This window comes from Euprymna scolopes, chromosome 16 (genome assembly GCF_053919585.1).
Source record: "Euprymna scolopes isolate OS-2025 chromosome 16, ASM5391958v1, whole genome shotgun sequence".
Taxonomy (NCBI): domain Eukaryota; kingdom Metazoa; phylum Mollusca; class Cephalopoda; order Sepiida; family Sepiolidae; genus Euprymna; species Euprymna scolopes.
Window position 1 is genome coordinate 15,883,053 of NC_136497.1, and position 21,583 is coordinate 15,904,635.

Genomic DNA, 21,583 nt, shown 5'->3' on the forward strand with positions numbered 1-21,583 from the left:
TTGTTTTATAATTATTTTTTAATACCTACAGACACTAGTGCTTCATCCTTTCGGGGGTACTCATCAATGGAGAGTGTCACGATCACCGCCAGTCAAGAAATTTAAACAAAGCCATCTCTGACTCCATTAGCAAAGAACAAACCCAAACGGCCAACGTTAACCACGATAAATACAGTTGAAATTTAAACATTTTTTTTTAATGTCAAGACAGTGATAGTGATCTAATGATTATGACATCATGATCTGCGCGTGTAAGCTTAAGTCACCGACTTTTAACTTCAACTTAGAATGCTCAACAATAAGAACAGAGTTCTTAAAGGGACTGACATAATTAATTATTACTGTTATACCGGCTTTCCTTGAACAGAGGAATTTACACCGATTAGCACTATAAATAGCATTAGTAATTCCAACACCAGTGAGAGAGATGCGACTGCACTTCAATTGCTAGCCGAGTGCCCAGCAGATATACACGCTTTCCTATCTTTGTACATTATTGTTAATACACTTGTTCCTTAACCGAACTTCGACTTGATTGTTCTTATTTTCACTGTTGTTCCATGACACAACAATTACTATAATTATTTTTTAATACCTACGGACACTAGTGTTTCATCCTTTCGGGAATCATCAGTGCAGGGTGTCACAATTACCGCCGGTTGGGAGATTCGAAGCCGATAACGATGCCATCTTCGACTCCATTAGCAAGGAATAAACCCAAACGGTCAACGTTAACCACGAGAAATATGGTTGAAATTTAAACATTTATTTTTAAATTTCAAGACGGTCGGTTTTAATTTGTGTGTGTGTGTGTTTATATATATATATATATATATATATATATATATATATATATATATATATATATATATATATATATATGAATTGAGACACAAACGTTATTTTATAGTATACTTGCTACAAGTGTATATTTTTGTACTACTGCATAAACTCTGTTCAGGCATTGAGCACTGTTGAAGTAACTATCAAAGCAAAAAATATATTCACGAATGCTGAAAAATGTTAGTATTACAAAAATACTGGTGTGTAACTTTTAATGAAAAGAAAAAAGACCAACCTGTATCCAATCTTCCAATCTAATTTAAGTTGACAAGATTCCTTTATGAGTTTTTTTCTTGCTGTGGCAGCAGCAGCAGCCTTACATTGTTTTAATAATACACACCTGATTATGACCTGAGTATACAAAATGACTTGTTTATATTTCAGACCCCCCCCCCTTCTCTCTCACTTATATATAAATTAGCAGTACCTGTTCTGTATTGCTCAATAGTCTTTTATTTCATTTTTTTTTTTTTTTACCAGTCTATCTTTTTACCATGTCACGTTTTAATAGTAATTTGATGGTTCACTTTAATTATTACAGTATCGTTTATTCTTTTACTTATTCCTATTTACAATGCCTCCCCACGGGACAGAGTTAGACACCAGGGTCGTTTTTTAACGTGGAGAAAAGGAACAAAAATAAAAACTGTCTCAGTCGTGAAGGATTTCTCCTCCACTGACACAGAACAAGAAATTGAAGTGCAGCATCTGAAGAACAGATACTACACTTTGAGGTATTTATTTGCTCCCCCACTGAGCAAATTCGGCACAAGGCCGATTTTTAAAGTGAGGAGTGAAGGGGAAATGAGGACTAACTCCCCGGGGAGTAGGAGAGCTGGATAGTGACAATTGGTATGAAGGGTTGCCCCTACATTGACCAAGGTCTTATATGTGGGGTTTCCCCCACATATGGTCTTTGCTTGCAGTATCTGCCGGAACAGATACTACACTTTGAGATATTAAATCTTTTATTCATGTTAAAAATACAGTCAAAATCAACGATGAACAAAAAACTTAGGCACATGGCCAACTCAAAAGGGGGGATTGTGGGGGTCGTTGGTCATCCTTGTCACTCCAGGACTAAACAAAGTCAAAAGTTTCTCCCAGCTAGTATCTTCTTTCACCATAATACCGCATTCGCCCTTTCATATTGGGGGACGTCCTACTTAACTCCCAATTTTTAAAACATTTTTTATGTGCGTGTGTTGAAGCAAATTATCATAAATACTGTAACTAATTCTATTATCGTTCATTTAACCTGCTTTTGTAAAAATCCTCGCGTGTTAATAACTTCCATGGCCTTCGGGACAAGATCAAAGTGTAGTATCTTTTCTTCAGATGCTGCACTTCAATTTCTTGTTCTCTGTCAGTGGAGGAGAAATCCTTCACAACTGAGACAATTTTTATTTTTGTTCCTTTTCTCCACGTTAAAAAATGACCCTGGTGTCTAACTCTGTCCCGTGGGGAGGCATTGTAAATAGGAACTTCCAAAAACTTCCAATCTTTAATGCACGAGAATTTGCTACTAATTTTAAACCCAGTTTAAATGCTTCCAACTTCCGTTCAAATTTTGAAATGTGACAAAGTAATTTTCTTTTCTTATTAAATTATTAACAAAATATTTAAATGGATGACTTGTTTACAAAGAAATCGACACGCATTCTGACGTATTTGATTTCCTAATCAAATTATTATTTTTTAAAATAATATTTATGAAGCTTATTTTATTTCATGCGATTGCATTTTTATTTCAGTAAATAATCGATTGAAAAAATATATGCGAATCACATAGATATGAGAAACATACGTCAACTTCACATATATATATATATAATGATTACTTCATTTAATCACATAAATTAATATACAAAAGTATAAATTAATGCGTAAACTTTAAGTATTTACTTCAACAGTGCTCGATACGTACGTAGAGCTAGGTAGTAAGTTAGAAAATATATATGGCAATTAAGTTATTCTGTGTAGCTTAATTGCCATATATATTTTCTAACTTACTACTATATATATATATATTCTGGCATGACACTGTAGCGAAGACTCTACATGTCTGTATAAATAAATATTAATATGAATAGTTCTATTTATTGTTGAACACTATTATATAAAACCGGTAGATGTTCTCTGGATTTTTATACTGCAAATATATTGTAAACCTGGACTACTATATAATTCGGGCACTTTTCTTTTGATGAGAAGTATTTAGTTTCGAAATGCCATGGCCTAAGGAGGTTTTTTCTTTATTACTCTTTCCTTACTGATCTGATGATATGATAAAGTTATCTGCAACTTCTTTATCCTTCATTTAATATTGTTAATTGTGCCTTTTGACAGAGTCGAGCTTTTTGGACCTTGATAAATTTGCATTGTTAAAGATATATTCTTTGATAACTTTTTGGCCTTCAGGCCAATATCACAGTGTAGTATCTGTTCTGATGCTACACTTCAACTTTTCTGTCCTCGGTTAGCGAAGGAGAAATCCTTCACGACTGAGAATTTAAATTTTTTTTTTCCTATCTAGAGTGCTCCTTTTTGGTGAGCTGGATTTTCCCCCCACATTAAAAACCGACCCTGTGTCTAACTCTGCCCTCGTGGGGAGGCAAGTAAATAGCAACTTTATGTGTGTGTGCACTCCTTAAGTGTTAACAAAAAGTAATAATGTGCCAATGTTACTCATTACATATATCTAAAAATTCTTATTGGTCCGTTCATTTGTTTAGATTTGTTTAGCTCAGTGGTTCTCAACTTTTTTTTATCCATGAACTCCTTTTTCCTTCTTTTTTTTTGTTAGTGGACCTCTTCATAGCTATTACATAAGAACATGCTTTGCCTATGGACCCCCAGAAATTTTATATGGACCTCTAGGGTCTATGTGGATCCCGGTTGAGAACTATTAGTTTAGATTAATTCACACACACATACATACATACATGCGTGTGTGTGGAGAGAGTTATTGATATTTTCCAATGACAATCATTGATTTTATTTTTCCACGGGGATAAATTTTCAGTCCACAAGCAAAAAAACTATTATGAATCTTGGGTTCACTTTCGTCAGCCGCGTAACATTCGCTTCCCTTATTTTGTCCTTTAGTTCTCACATTCTTATTAGCAATGTTTCTGAAAAAAAAAAAAAAAAGGAAAAAGAATTGCTGTTTTCTGGATCAGAATTTATTCCATCTAACACTTACCGTTAGCAAGTTTTTAACCTTGAAGTATTTTTTTAGCTCCTTACATCAAGTGGCTTCATGCCTTGTTTGGAGTGCCCTCCCCCCCTCAAAGTAACAATCATGTACAAGTTCTTTTAATCCCACCTGATCTGCAACTATATTGACACATACATATTTATATATATAATCTATACATATATATATGTGTGTGCGCGCGCGCATGTATGTGTGTATATATATATATATATATATATATATATATATATATATATATATATATATATATATATATATTGTTTCTCAACAAGTTGTGTACTTGTCTTAAATACTTGCGTCCCACTTCCTCTGGATGAACGAAAAATAATAACAACAATAATAATAGTCGAATCCAACTTGGTTGTTACCTGCAGTTGATAGCTCCAACTTTTTAGTAATTTTTTCCCCGTGTTCCTGGAGTTATCGGTTATTTAGTTCCATCACCTGTAATCAAACCATAGCTTCGTTCTCTAGCTGAACACGGGTCGGAGATTCTTTGTTGTTGTCTTCGCGATAGCATTGCTCACATGTTTTTATATCCGTCCAGTTTGAATTGCTGATGCACTTCTGTGATGGCCAGTAACAGTTATGTGGGTTTTATGTTCTCACGCACGCACACACACACGCACACACACACGTGCATTTTTTTTTGTTTTTTCGTGTGTGTCCACTCCCACATCGACGAGTCTGTGAACAGGATCAACAAGTTATAAAAATTGTCAAATCCGTAGTTGGCACTCGCACTCGGCTAATTGTTTAAATAAAACTTTTCCAGCTTTTTATTTATTTATTTATGGGAGGAGGGGGGGGATCGGTTAAGAAACTGCAGATATTTCCTTGCTGACTTATTTATTTTACTCACGTTATTCAACTATATTTGAACAGAATTGTTTTTCTTTCTTTCTAATTATTTTTATCTTCTCTCTCTCTCACACACACATTTTACTCTCTTTCACACTGTAAGTATTCTACTCTCTTTCTTGTCTCGCTCTGCCATTTTTCTCTTCCTCTTTCCTTCCTTCCTCGCAGTCATACTCTCTTTTTCTTTCTTTCTCTTTACTTTTTCGCTTTTCTTTTCTCTCTCTCTCTCCTTCTGTCTCTATTTCCTTCTCCTCTCTCCCCTCTTTTATTTCTCTCTCCTTTTCTCTCATTCTCTCTCTCTCTCTCTCTCTCTCTTTCTCTCCTCCTTTACTTTCCCATATATCTCTATGCAAATGTGAGTGTTTGTTCCTATTAACTTGCCTCTCCACGATGGCAGAGTTAAACACAAGGTCGGTTTTTAATGTGGGGAAAATCCAGCTCTCCAAAAAGGGGCACTCTGGATAGTAACAAAAATAAAAATTGTATCAGTCATGAAGGATTTCTCCTCCGCGTACCGAGGATAGAAAAGGTGAAGTGTGGCACCAGAATAGATACTACACTTTGATCTTGGCCCGAAGAATTTGAGTTTTTGTTGCCAACCCATTACTCTCCAGTCCACTCAGTGATTACCATCTGAAGTTCCATCTCAAGTTCTCCCTGGTTATGCGATGAAGCTGCATCCATCGGTTCTATTTACACATAAATTAACATCATGAAGGATGACTTAAAGCAAACATCAGAATCAAATATTTGAATATAGTAAAAACTTTTACTAAAATTATTGAATTAGACATTTAATAACCCGAAAAATTTGCCAGAAACAAAACAATCATCCAAATTGACTATTTTCTTCTACACCCTCCCTCTGTTGTGTGTGTGTGTGTGTGTGTGTGTGTGTGTGCGCGCGCGCGATAATGCAATGAAAATATTGAAGCTGTTTAAATCCTTGAATTGAAATCATTTAGGAAGTCACAAAATTGAAAGGATGTTTATCGAAAATGGTTTTAAGCACGAAAATTATTTTCTTCCTATTTCATAACTCTCTCTCACACTCACTCACTCACACACACACACACACACACACACACACACACACACACACACACACACACACACACACACACACACCGAAACCATATTCAGCTTTGAGGATTCTCATTATTTCCAACTTCAGATTCTGATTTCTCTTAACCTTTTTGTCCTTAATCATTTAAAAATAAATCTCGATTTTATTTCTTTCCTTCAACTTCGGTTTCCTTCACAATTTTTTTTTAATTCATAAGAAATATTTACAATCACTTTCTAACGCATTCATTATCAAAGTCTTCTATCATATTTCCACCGTTTCTTTGGACGCAAAATTTGTAATTTTTCCTTCAAATATGTGAAAATATCTTGCACAACCAAATTTGTAACCGGAATGAAATTATTTCAATTGGGCGCAATTACTAATAGATTTTTCTTCTTGTAGTTTGTGTTTTTTTTTAGTACATTGCATTGTTATTGTAATTACATCTTGGTAAAAAAAAAAAAAATTAAAAAAAAGAAATAGAAAACAATTAATAATGCCAACAACAAACAAGTGATTAACGAAAATATATAAATTTATCATGAAGTTCGTTTTGACCAATTTATAGTTTTTTATCAGTTGTCTGATCACATTTTTTAACCGGAAGTGAATAGTCGTCTGAAAAAATAATCTCTCAATTGAGGAATCAGTTTTGAAAACGTAATCCTAACTCTTGAAAAAAAAATGTTAACTCCATCTTTCCACTTGTAGGAAGTTGATTAAAAAAAAAAAAAAAAAAAAGCTGACTTCACCATTGATTAAAAAAAAATTCCAACTCTTGACTTCTGCAAAAATTGTTTATCTACTTTTCTACCTAAGATGAAGTTAACTAAAAAAAAAAGAAAATGATTACAGTGCCCAAAGTCGATTTAATAAAACAAAGAAAAAGCAAACAAGCAATAAATAAATAAATTGCAATTCGTGTGAAAATTAATCTGATTCTCTACTTTTAACCATAATTATAATCTTCCTTGTCTTCTTGTGCCTTTTTTGTATTTTTTCTAGAAATAGTTTTAGAAATGAAATAGAAATAGGTTCAATAATACTTACCTGTTGCAATCGAGAATTAAAATCCAAAGAATAGGCTCGATTACTAAATTGTTCATTGATTGATTTTCAAGTATTGACAACACTATGACTCCAACACTTTTTTTTTTATTCCTGTAGAAATGAAAACTTATTCTATTTTTCTCAACCTGTCATCTGTATATAAAAGACATAACGGCCGCACGCATTTTTGTATGTCCAGCAAAGGTTTTTTTTTTTGCTGGGGTTCTCGGGTGGGGGTGGGGGATTTACTATGTTTTAGAACTTTTTATATACTCCCTAGATCATAATATCTACGATTTTCGAACACACGTCATATCTAGATTTATTTTAACTGATTTTTATAAAATGCACGCTATTCCTTCCTCTTGCGTGTTTGTTTGGCTTTTTCGTATAAAAGCAAAACTAATCTGAAGCAAAGGCATGGTTCCCGGCGTTTCGTGCCAGCATGTCCGAAAAGCAATCAGCTTTGATCAATGTCAAGAAACCCCTCATATCAGACAATTGCTATTCATTTGCACACTCCCTTTTTGTGGGGAGCTATTTTTCCCCAACATCGTGGGGAAACCCCGCTAGTCTAATATATAAAAGGCAAAATGGACGCTAGCGTTTGTGTATGTCACCAAAAGGCTTTTTGGGTGAGGGTTCTCACATCGGTTAGATTCCAGGAAAAGTTTTCTTATACTTCCTAGATCGTAATATCTCAGATTCACAAATGAACATCGTCTCTATCTTTTTTTTTTTTGATCAAGTTTTAAAAAATTCCCTCATTTCGAGTGTTTGTTTGTCTTTTTTGTATAAATAAAGCGAAACTAATCAAACAAAAACGCCAGCGCCTGGCCTCCGGGCTAGGTTGTATCTGTTCTGTAATTGGTCCTTGGTCAATGTAGGGGAACCCTTCATACTGAAACAATTACTATTTATTTGGATTCTGCCCCCTTTTTTGGCTTTAGCTGCTTTTCCCTCGCATTAAAAACAACCTTTGTGGGAGGTTTAAAAGCCACGCCATTTCTGCAAGTCATATTTTTGATTGACTAATTTTAATTTGAACACATAACACTTCCGGTCGCGTCATGGTGTAGTGGTAAGGTTTTCTTTCACTTTCTTTTCCGCCTTTGCGTCACGGGTTCGAGTCTGCCTGCCAACTACCACTTTTTAAAAAAAAAATTTTTTTTCATACCTACAAACACCCAGGCAACACTGGACAGCGAGGCTAGTTAAAATTAAAAGTGCCAAAACGGTTGTGATATAATGTAACAGCCGATTTAAAATAACATTTAAAAAGTTACTTTGAATCATTTATAACCAAAAAATATCTAAAGCATCCATTGATGTTTTGGTCAGAATTTCTAAAATTGATATTATTTGGTCTCTTTTCTTTTGAAAAAGAGATGACATTCTCAAAATATTAAGACCTCTACATCCCGGTTACATTAAACAATAAATTCATATTCACTGATTTGTATTGTGATTATCTTAAAAAATAAATGAAGATACAAAGTCAAAAAATATAAAACAAATAAAACCTTCTTTCGTTTGTCCATTTTTGTTCATACGTTACACCAGTACAAAAGCCGGTTTCCTACATTGCTGTAGCCTTCTTATACTCTTCCATATCTATTTACCAGCAATGCTTCAAGCAAACTACCTTTTTCTATTATATATGTATATATATATATCTCAGAGGTGATCATTTAAGTAATTTAACACTATAAATATATCAACCTGACATGTTTTGTCTTGTCAATAAATGATACATAGAAAGAAAATCTCTCATGTGACTAAGCTTATTCGGTTGTGACCGTGAAAAATTTTGGAGTTAAATTATCATATGTAATGCAGGTAATGCAGGCAAGTATTTGCAATGTTACTAATATACAGTAGTGATGGGACGATTTCAATATTTTTCCCGATTTGGGGGATGATCTATAGATTTTAGTTTCATTGTTTAAAATCAATAAATATTTATTATTTTATTATTACTACCAGCAGTGGAAGATTTGTTTTAAAAATAATCAAATCAAAAAGACAATTATAAAAATCGTTTTTAGCATCAGAAAATAGGCACAACTGTTTCCAGTTCCGATACAGATTCCGATCTCCCAAAAAGTGCTAATTTTCTCGATTCTGATTTCAATTAATCATCCCAACACTAATGTACAAATGATCCCTTAAAATATTATCCTGTTAATTCAAACAACTTGATTTTGTTTACTTTAACTTTTCAAAGTTTCACGTAGACAATCTAGTTCTATTGATATTAGGTTCGATTCTCAGTGTCTAAACTGTGGAGTAAAGGAATCGCAACATTTACTTCACAAGCATTTCTATTAGCATTAAATGTAAAATATTGGATTGTGAAGTTATTTAGTTTGTTCCTGTTTACAATGCCTCCCCACGCGACAGAGTTAGACACCAGGGTCGTTTTTTAACGTGGAGAAAAGGAACAAAAATAAAAATTGTCTCAGTCGTGAAGGATTTCTCCTCCACTGACAGAGAACAAGAAATTGAAGTGCAGCATCTGAAGAAAAGATACTACACTTTGAGATATTAAATCCTTTATTCATGTTAAAAATACATTGAAAATCAACACTGAACAAAAAACTTAGGCACATGGCCAACTCAAAAGAGGGGATTATGAGTGTTGTTGGTCATCTTTGTCACTCCAGAACTAAACAAAATCAAAAGTTTCTCCCAGCTAGTATCTTTCACCACAATACCGCATTCACTCTTTCATACTGGGGGACATCCTACTTAACTCCCAATTTTTAAAACATTTTTTATTGACGTGTAAAAACAAAAAAAAGATAACAATAAAAATGGTACAATAATTCATTTGTGTCGAGGGCGGGGGTGATTAGTAGGACCCTCCCAACCCCGTCTAGTTGATAGACTGCCCGTTCCACTAGGTTTGTAAAAGGAACCTGGCTTCTGCGGGTCAGTCTCAAAGTCGGGGTGCCCTCTAGATGGGGGTGAATGGAAAAAAGAAAATTTTGTGGGTAAGGAATGGGGGTTAGTTTGTATTTCTTTCTCTCGAAGATGGGTGACATTTTGATCTTGTCCCGAAGGCCAAGTACGGTTTGTTAGACAAGTGTTGACCCCCAGCGATATGTAACCTCATGTGTGATCAATGAATAGTTGATTGGTTGGTTTGATATTAGATATCAAAATACAGTGAGTTGCAGCTTAGAAATTAGAGTCAGTGGATCATAGTGTTATCAGGTTGAATAATGGGCATTCAAATTCATGTGGAGATATTAAATGGAAGCAACTCTAAACCAAAACTAAAATAAATATATATATATATACTTAGGATGGAATTATCATTGTTTCCAGTTCATCCATGTCAGTAAGTAATCCAATTATTGCACTGAAATAACACCAGCTGCTTTAAAACCAGAAGGAGCCAGAAAAGAAACCAATGCTAATGCATTGAAATTAAAAAATGTGTGGCATATAATTAATTTTGTGTGGGTGTGTGTGTTTCTTTCTTTTTTCTTTTTTTTGTTTTTTTCATAATCATGTTGCATATTTATAATATGCCTGAATATTTAGCAAAAAATAATTAAAATAAAATAGCTTAAAAATAGTGCTTTTGATATTGGAATCATTTTGGCCTTGTCTTATAAGCATTACGTTTAACACGGAATAAAAATACTTTACCACGATATAGTTTATGAAGTTTTATTATGCTTAAAATAATTTTGTACAAATATATATATATATATATATATATATATATATATATATATATATATATATATATATATATATATATAGACAGACAGATAGACTGGGAGTTTATATTCACGGGAGATAATCTCGTCCAAGGGAGGTAATTTATGAAATTATCTTATTAAGCTTCATCAGCTATTTTTCACCTTTTTACTCCTGGCTCATTCACCTAAAAGGAGACTTTAATTCTGGTCAGCAAAACTGTTAAAAATAATTTACTATTTTGATTCTTTGAGTAGAGTTCATGTAAAATTAAAATTTAGCTTAGAATTATTTTCTAATTTCCTTGATATGTCCACACATAGCTTAATATGGTGCATTGGTCCGCATCCTCTAAGTTTTTGATGCTTTACTTAAAATCTACTTCCAATCTTAATTATTCAATATAAATCTTCCTTGTATCTTATTTGAAAGATCAAGCCATTTCAAATGTTTAATGCCATTTATAAACCATTAATATACCTGATTATATAGCACACCTATTCTTTAGTATCTGTGTTGATTTTCTCTAAAATCTCTGGCATAAACATCGCATCTCTCTCTCTCTCTCTGTTTGTATAATACATGTATACTTCATGTAGGATACAATCACAATCACAATACTTTATAGAAAAGTATAAAATATACTAAACTTGTGAAACTTATTTAATTGTGATTTTCATGCATTTTTAATTGATTACGAATTTATATGACTTAAATATCATGATTTTTTTAAAACAATCAAATCTGTAACTATATATATATATATATATATATATATATATATATATGTGTGTGTGTATAATTGATTTATTATAGACAATTGATGATAAATGCTTATGTCCAGACTTTTGCACCAACCTGAATATATGAATATATGAGGGGTGTTCCAAAAGTAATGCTTTCTATTTTTGATTCTGCCTATATGGATCAGAGGAGATTGCAAATAAGTGACTGAACTTATGCATTCATGACCTGAAAGTTTCATCTCTCTGTTACAGATATTGATGATGTGAGATTCTAAGAAAGGAACTCCTATCATAGACGTGTGTTAGAAACAGAGAAGGTTTATATTGAATGATCAAGTGAGTTAATCCAGCTCCAAGCGAATTTGATTCATCACGAATCAAGGCAGTCTGTTCTGAGTTGTCCACTGCCGACTCCGCAGCATATCTAAACCACACACCGAAGATGCAAAATGATCATAGCTTCCAAATCATTTTTGGCCATTGCAATTGGCGTCTTTAGTTGACCACTGCTCTTCTTATGCTGTTTCGATAGCAGTTTGTAAATCAAGCCAGTTATCGGATGACGAAGGGTGTACGCAAACCATCAGCACATCCTGATAAGTTATGTAAGGGTCAAGTTTCGCACCCATAAAAGAAGGATCATATGAGTGGCTCAGAGACTAACGTATGAATGTGGACAGTTGTATGTTTCAGTTTCGATTCTAGCCAATGGCACCCAAGTCATATATATATATTTTTTAGTTTTGATTTCACTACTATATATCAGGTACAATATAATAATTGATAGAGAATTGTCTCTGTAATAATAAATACTTAATCTTCATGAATTATACTATCATATTTAAGCATATCTAATGACCGGGCAATGTCAGGTGGCCTACGAGTATATATATATATATATATATATATATATATATATATATATATATATATATACACACACACACACACACATATATATATATATATATATACATATATATATATACACACATATATATATATATATATATATATATATATATATATATATATATATATATATATATATAACAAAGACTTAATAAAACATGTTCAAAACACTTTAAGAAGAGTTAAAAAATTTTCAAAAAGGAAGCACAAATTAAGTGGATTGTCCAAAGATTTAATATTTATAATATATTTTAAGTTTGCTATTTTGGATTATCTTGGTAAACTTAATTGTAATTCTTATTTCATTTTATTTATATATATATATATATATATATATATATATATATATATATATATATATATATATATATATTTCTGTAGAAATATTCTTTATTCACTTATATTTCCTTTTTATACATACCAATCCTTATTTAAGAAGCTCAATGTAATTACAGAGCATATAATTAATAAATGACAGAAGTCTATATTCCAAATTTTATAATGTTGTGTGCCATTTTAAGGGCGTAATGAAAAAAAAACTATAAAGTATTTGCAACTTCTCTTCCAATTTTCTGATTTTTTAATCATGTCCAAACGCATTTTATTTCCTTTGGTGGATTGATTGTTGCTATTTCTTCTGATGAGTTAAGGGCAAAATAGATTCACTGATTGATATAATAATTTTGTTCTATGAAACAGATACTGCCAAGAATTGTAAGTATCAACTGAATTAAAGGAATAAATTGTAAGATGGTCAATATCATGAAATTTGGAATATAGACTTGTCATTTATTCATTTTATATATATATATATATTCATTATTTATTCGAAGGTAAACAGTTACATTTGGGCGCTACAAACAGCCATCTGTTTCAGTCAATGAGACTTCATCAGGCGACCTGATTTATGAAAGCTCCCTCGCAGTTGAGCACTTTTCAACGTAGGTTTGTTTATTTAAACATGGAAACGATAAATTTTTACACATCTCTAAAGAATATTCCAACTACCAGCAACCGGAATTATCTACTTATCTTTATGATGAAGACCGAGGAACTATTAAGACGCATGGAATGAGTCACCTGACGAAGTCTCATTGACTGAAACAGATGGCTGTGTGTAGCGACTGAATGTAACTGTTTACCTTCGAATAAATAATAAAAATATTTGTTCTTGTTATCGAGCACTATTGACAACCTTGTATTCATTAGTCCCTACTTCAAGCTTGGATTTATATATATATATATATATATATATATATATATATATATAAATATATATATATATATATATATATATATATATATATATATATATATATATCAGGCCACCTGACATTGTCCGGTCGTTAGAAATGCTTAAATATGATAGTATAATTGCTATATACACTATATGTAGCCATGACCTGTTGTGTCACTATCATTATCTCGATTTATTTTAATTTAATTTGAAAAATATATAAACTGGCATATCTTTTAATATATTCTCTTTGCATAACTAAAAATAAGTTTCTTTACTTCTATGTTGTCTTTGTTATTATGATATCCTTTCAAATCCAATGTATCTCATTTCAACACATTTCATTAAATAAAGTACATATAAACATAAGTGCCTCTCCTTATTATATATCCTGATCGCTATCATCTTCTTTGTTTTTTTGCACTAAAGAAAACAAAAAAGTTTTATTGAATATTCACTTGATTTTACCAAAAAAATAAATGACTTATTTCTGTGTTCACAATATATTTGAAGCTAAATATTTTGAATCTTGTTTTTCAGTCCAAAAATCTTTATTTTCACTGTCTTTTTCTCGTGTTTATTCTCTGCGTGATCAAACCTTTTTTTTTTTTAAATTGTTTCTAATCATATAGATTATCTGACTCACAGACTATCAATAATTGTTTGTTTTAAATGACACTTGTTGTGCTAATTAATCGTATGTTACCCAAGTCGTTAGTTGATTTTAATTCGACTGCAATTTGTGTAAAGGTTAATTTAGTAGTTCTTCTTTTGTTTTTTGTTTTTTTGTTTTTTTTTCAGTAATATCACAACATTAAGATCCGTCATAAAATAAGGTAAACGATGTCATATTGGCAGTATTCTGCTTGTTCTTTCCTCAGTTAGTTTATAGGTTCTGCTTTCAAAAAGGCCAAATACACTTTTTGGAAGGCAAAACTGCTTAAAAAAAGCCAAATTCGCAAAATTTGACTTTAAAAAGGCCAATCTCACAACCTGGATACAAATATAAGAGTGAACTCCCCTTGATGTAGCCTCGTTTTCAAATATCATTATAATAATATATGATCATTGTTGTAATAGTGTGAGAAAGGAACTCCCAGTAATTTAGACATGCATCAGTTCTACACCAAAGAAAGAAATCAGTGAAATGTTATGTAAAAAAAAGGAACATTCGAAAGAAACAAGGCAAAAAGAACAGTGTTTTTCAACAGGTCTTAGACTGAAGGAGTAAATTCAAGATTGTCTCTTACAATGTGATTTTATTGTATTGAACTATGTAACACAATATTACTTTCTGAGTATTTATTAGTACTTATTAATTTATCTCAGTTAAGTTCTATATTTAAAATACAATGAACACTATTTTCATAGAAATCTTAATAAATTCATATTTGCTGTGTTATTGTTTTTTCTGTACAAAAAAAAAAAACAATTTTTTTTTGCGCTATCCAGAAAAATATCAGCTTTATCAAAACATATTTGTTGATTAAATATGTTTCTCATTCTGTGGAATTTCCACAGGATCTGCTAGTATAAATTATTATAATAATTATTATTAAACAAAGGAATATTTACTTAATATATTATTATTTTTTTTTCTAATATTATCATATTTTATTTATTCATTCTTTTTTGTGGACTGTTATCCTCATCTTCATAGTTGTTGTTTCACTACATTTCGGCTAACTCATCCTTTGGCCTTCTTCAGGTGATTAACCATGATGGCAATGCTAAGTCTTGTAATTTATCCCCAGTAATTACCGTTTTCTATAGTTGTTATTTAACCATGTTTTAGTCAACTAATCCTCTGACCTGCTTTGGTAGGATTGAAACTGCTATCTTTAGACAATGCTCACCTGCAACCGTAGAGACTCAATGCCTCTATCCACTGTGTCACAGGCCCCAAACAACAACAACTATGAAAATGAGCCAACAAAAAATAATGAATGCACAAATTATGAAGCCTCATCTGAAAGGATTAAAAAATAAATAAATAAAATGCAATAAAAATAATTATCATATTTTACTTTTTAGTTTATATTTAAACAATGTTTTTTTCAAATGTTTATTTCAATGATTGCTATCCATTTGTTTTGGTTTACTTCGGTAGAAGTTCTCACAAACCAAAGGTTTTGGAACCAACACTTGATCTCTCTATGAGATATATATATAATGGTTGTATACTTTGGTTTCCTAGATGTAGATCAATTGAAACCGTTTATTAAAGAGTACTCAATGGAGGACAGAGCAGGTATATAGAATGTTTATTATACAAATATTATTGGCTACATATGTGCATACATGTTTCAGTGGAGTCTCAATTTAAAGTGACCCACCTCATCAGACTGAAAAAAGAAGCGACACTCAGAAGAAGAGTAAATGTTTGTATAATAAACATACTATATATATATATATATATATATATATATATATATATATAATGCAAATATGATTACATTCATATTTGTAGTTTCTTTTAATCCATTAACCTGCAAAATTTATTGTATATTTTGCAAACGTGAGGAGAAGAATTGCATTTTTTGAAACTCCACGGAATAAGGTCTTTCAAGTTTATTTGTTCTTCTTATCTGATAAATAAAAATTATGTATACTTTCTTTACAGGTTTTTTATGTTTCCTTTATTTGATTTAATTTTCAATAATAAGATTTTTCTATTTTATATATACATACATATATATATATATATATATATATATATATATATATATCATCTTGAATCATTTTGGTAAATTTAATTATAATTTTTATTTTATATATATATATATATATATATATATATATCTATATATATATATATATATATATATATATATATATATATATATATATATATATATATAAGATACGTTTATGAAACAAACTTGTCATTTACAAACACACAAAATCAGATTTGCCATTAACTCCTCTGTAGGCAAATTATTTCGGTGAAAAATATTTAATTAAAGTGAAAGCTTTAAAACTGGAAACTGAGAGAAAACCGTTTGCTATTAAGTCATACCATTTTTGAGATCGCATGTGCAGAAAACCACAAGATTTCACATTACCAGTTAATTTTGTAACAGAAGTATTTTCTTGATATACCTCCTGCATTTACTGAAAATAAAAAGATCAAAATCCAAAAAGGGATTGAATAATATGATAGTTGCTATGCAATTAACCAAAATAATTAATGAACAATGTGCGCACACACACACACACACACACACACACACGTTTATATATACATACATATATACACTCATACACACACATACATACATAGTAAATTAAGAAAACAAATGTTACTAACTTAAAAAGAAATCGGTTTTTAAAAACTGTTTATAATTTATAAATATCACAACGATTGGAACATTGTTTTACTTTGATTTAATTTCCAAATTCATGAATCATAAATATATCTGTTCAGAAATTCTTCTTGCATAGTTAAAAATATGACATATTTTTGTTTCTATATTAGCCATATGGATGATATAGAATTAAAGTGGCCTATTTTTTTTTTGCTACCTAATTTACATATGTTTTCATGGTATTGACAAACAAACTATCTAAATTAGCTGAAAAGAAAATAACACTTTCTCAAAATGCTACAGAGAAATTGAAACCTATTAGAGCATGATTCAATTAACACAAACACGCACATATATATACATATATATATATATATATATAGAGAGAGAGAGAGAGAGAAAGAAAGAAAGAAATATACAAATGGCTATATGAGAGATAGGTAACTTCTTAAATTAATTAGAATTTTCAGCTAATTAGAAGAATTAAAATTTATTTTTATTTTTCAAACTTAACTCAATCCCAGAACTAAATAATATTTAACATGTATTTTATGTATGTAGTAGATATCGGAAAAAATTTTCATTAACTTTGCTTTAAGTATAATAGATTGTAAACACCTTTTTATAAGTTTTGTTTTTAAATTAGTAAAAAAATTTTCTTAATTTTAATTATTTCTGACAAAATTCTTTTTTTGTTTTGTTTGCTTTTTAAAAGAAAAATCTAAAAGAGTGGAACTTGTTTATTATAGAAACCAAAATGGTGGTTATTATAATGGTGGTGGTAGTGGTGGTGGCAGTTACTTACCCATTAATTGTTGTTTGATCGGTTGGGGTTTCCACTGGTGTATCTGTCTGCGGGACACACACGTCTTTCTCACTAGATTCTGGTTCCACCGCTTGCTCGTGTGTGTCCACTGATTTTACTGTAGCTTTCTCCTTGCTATGCTGATCATCAATTATTTGATCCTCGTCTTCATCATCAGAAGAAGGCTTCCTCCGACAGCAGCACTGGAAAATGGCTACCGTCAGACAGATACTGCCCAATGCTACTGCTGCGGTCAAGAGGCTGAGTACCATTTTGGATGTAGAAATTGTATCACTTACTTTTCTCGGCGTTTGAAAATTGCTCACTTGTGGGTTGTACTTGAGAGGAGCGGCCACAACATGTCCATCCCATTTTAAATATGCCTTGGACTCTCTATGGTCAGTGCTATGGCTATCATTAATATCCTTGTGCTCCTGTTTTCCGGCCTCGGGAAAATGCTTTGGTTGTAGGCCATTGTTAGTACTATTTTTCTCTTGAAGAGTGAGAACATTGATGTTTGAAACAACGGCTTTAAATATCACAGATTCATGCAAAAGGGGGGCCCTTGTGTTTGTTTTTAATTTATCCTTGTTGTGTGATACCGGTGCCTGTGAATTAAAAGAAGGGTTTAAAATATCCTTGTCTATGTGAGCCGAATGTTCTATGTGGTTGTTTGTTGGTTGAATAACGGTTTTATTGTTCTCTACGTTATTTGTGTCCTCTTCCAGGTAAATCTTATGCCTGTAAGGTTTACAAAATGCTCGGCTTGTGTAGTAAAACACAATAGACGCTTGCACCAGCAACCAAACTATGGATGGATATCTTTTACGTCCATACATTTTGCAGTCGTTTTCTTTTAAAGAATTAACCTTTTTTTTTGTTTTTGTTTATTTACTTGTCTTCCTCTGACTGTTAATGATGCTGTTATGGTTGTCTGTGTGATGACTGTCTGCTATTGGGTTGCATCTAACCCGACTCGCAAGTTTGAAAACGTGCCAGATATATACGGATATTGTGTTATTCTAGTTGTTGGGTACCGCATTTCAGTTATACCCACGTACATTGCTGCGGGTGGGAGCAGATCTTATCACAAATATGCACTGCTCTTTGCAGTAGTGTACTTTCTCTGACAATTGTCAGAATGCAAGAATGTGCTTCGGGTGTTATTTTTTCTCTTTTTGTTTTCTTCAGTTGCTGGATTTTAAAAAAAATCTAGCAGATTATGGTTTCTTGGGGTGCCATCTTCTCATTCCTGTTGCTAATAGGTTATTCCCAGATGATAGGAACAGGTGGCTGTCGATAACAGTTGACTCACTTGAATTCTATGTTCTTTGCAATGTTTGTTCCAAAAACTGTATAAATAGACATTCATACCTATATAGATAAATCGTTTAACGTTTTTTTTTTTTGTTATTTAATCAAATATGCTTAAACTCAGAAAGTTTTAGTCCTATTAGTTATATATATATATATACCTTTCATAAGTAAATGTATTTAATTTTATAAATAAATCAGTTTTGTCTTGTTTCAAGTTTGGTTTATTTTCTTTCAGTTCTTGACTTTGAAGATATATATATATATATATATATATATATATATATATATATATTTTTTTTTTTATTTACTAATATAGAATATCTACTCTACCTCTCGCTAAACTCTATACAGACACATTAACTGTCCACAAAAATATGTTAGCAATTTAAAAAATTAATTTCATATTGCACTTTTAAGGTTATATTAAATTTCAAAACCTATTTTTTAGATTTTGCCATTTTTAATTCCACATTTAGTTTGTGTTATTGCAGCATTTAGAAACATGAATTGCATTATTGAACTTTGTTGTTTTAGTTGTTTAACAATATATATATATTTTTTTCTGCTCACTGCTTTTCTATAATCAAAATAATCTGCCACCAAACTCTAGATTTATAAATAAAACTGCTATTATGTTTCTTCGTGCTGTAAGAAATGCTAATGTGAATATGGAGGAGAGCTAACTGTCACATAAATAGATATCATCTACTATAATTCCATCCTCTATCTTTTTTTTTTGTTTGTTTGTCGTTTCCTTCACAACCCCACTCTTCTTGAGAACCACATCTTGGTACTTTTTGAGTCAGGTGGTCTTTTTCTCTGACTGCTTGATTGGTTGGACAGGTGTTAATATCATAATTCTTTTGTGCTGAGGACTTGTTTTTTTGGGGGGGGGGTATTCTGTTACCTTTTATTTTTATTGAATTGTTTTCCCCTTCCTATTTTTCTGCATTGAATGCACATCGTTTTCTGCACAGTCAACGCACATCCTTCAGATGAGTGCCTTATTATCCGTCATAACAATTGTATTTCTTTTAATGATGAGATCCAAACATAACTTGATTCTGTTCGTTTCACTTGAAGATTCTGAAAAAGAAAATAAAAATATTTTTACTTTATTTTAATTAGATTTTTCTGAAAAAATAAAATAAAACGCAATTCACATTAATAACATTGAAATGATTTTATCTATATATCTCATGTGCTGTCCTTCGTGTCACGAAACCTGAGCTTAGGTCTGCCTATGCCTCGTACCCCATATATCTGTACAAGTGAGAATGTGTTTGTGTGTGAGAACACTTCTCAATCTATATGCTTAATGTATTTTTTTTATCTACATACTTGAAATCTGGTATATAGGATAATTAGACATGTGGAAAGCTCTTTAATCGGTTTTCATCCGGAAAAAAGGGCTGCTAGGGGGTAAGAATAGAAAAATTGGTACATGGGGGTGGGGCATCATCGGATTTTTATCTGTTTGTCACCCTTTTTCATGAATGCGCATGTGTGAATGGTTCACATGACAGATTCCTGATGTTAATAATAAGTAGGTTTGAAAACACTTTTTAAAGATTGTGTCAAGCTGGTCTAATGGTTATTGTACTTGACTCACTGTCTTTAGGTTCTGGTTTCAATCTCAGCGCAAGTATTTTTTTATTTTTTTTTTTTTGTTTACAAGAAGTAAACTGTTTAGAAAAAAACATAATACTCGCATGCACATGTCTCATTTTCTGTATAAATTAAAATATAATATTTATGTGTATTTTACGACCAGGCAATGCCAGGCGGCCTGCTAGTGTCATATATTCTGTGATGTTATAAGTAATTTGTATCTATATTAATAAAATTATGAGACCACTTCACTTTTGTGTTTCTTGCATTAACATGACCTTGGTAACTATTCGTTGAATTATTTTTATTGATGTTTTATATTTAATCAAATATTGAAATTAAAAATGCAGTCGAGTAAAATAAAACAACATTTATGAATTTTACTAAAATTCTCTTCCTTCTTCCCTTCATTCGCACACAAGACTGACACTATGTAGCCAGATTCTCCATGCCTGCATAATCAGCTAACAACCTATTTGTTGATTTGACACCTTTGGCTTTTAACTTTTTATCTAATATATAAAATTAAGTTAGTTGGATTCTTAAAGTTGGGCAGCAATAGTTTACGTCCTACAAAATCCATATTTCGTTCTTTTGCCTTCTGGACGTATGTATCCCCAACAAATCCACTTAATAAGAAAATCACACCCCTTTACTGTTGAGGTCCCTAAATGCCAGAAAGCTTACTATAATAGATTCTTCCCTTGAACAACTAGACTTTGGAATTCCCTTCCTGCTACCTACTTCCCTGACTGTACTGATATGCAGAAGTTCAAATGTAATGTAAATCAACATTTGATTAATCTTTTTTTTTTATGGTCCCAATTAGTAGCCTCTTATGTCCAAGTGGCGATATGCCTTGTTTGAGGCGAACATGAGTAAAAAAAAAA

The 21,583-nt window shown here is 31.6% G+C and overlaps 2 protein-coding genes across 2 annotated transcripts in view; one reads left to right on the plus strand and one right to left on the minus strand.

Moving 5' to 3' along the window:
- LOC145295852 (uncharacterized) overlaps positions 1-18,976 on the minus strand; it is a 70,443-nt gene extending 51,467 nt beyond the window's left edge. Inside the window, exon 1 of the mRNA XM_080141579.1 lies at positions 17,766-18,976. Within this exon, the coding sequence (XP_079997705.1) occupies positions 17,766-18,604 (839 nt within the window). The 5' untranslated portion in view covers positions 18,605-18,976. The remainder of the gene's footprint in view (positions 1-17,765) is intronic.
- The window catches only part of LOC145295853 (set1/Ash2 histone methyltransferase complex subunit ASH2-like), a 417,474-nt gene that overhangs the window by 271,285 nt on the left and 124,606 nt on the right, over positions 1-21,583 (plus strand). The window lies entirely within an intron of this gene.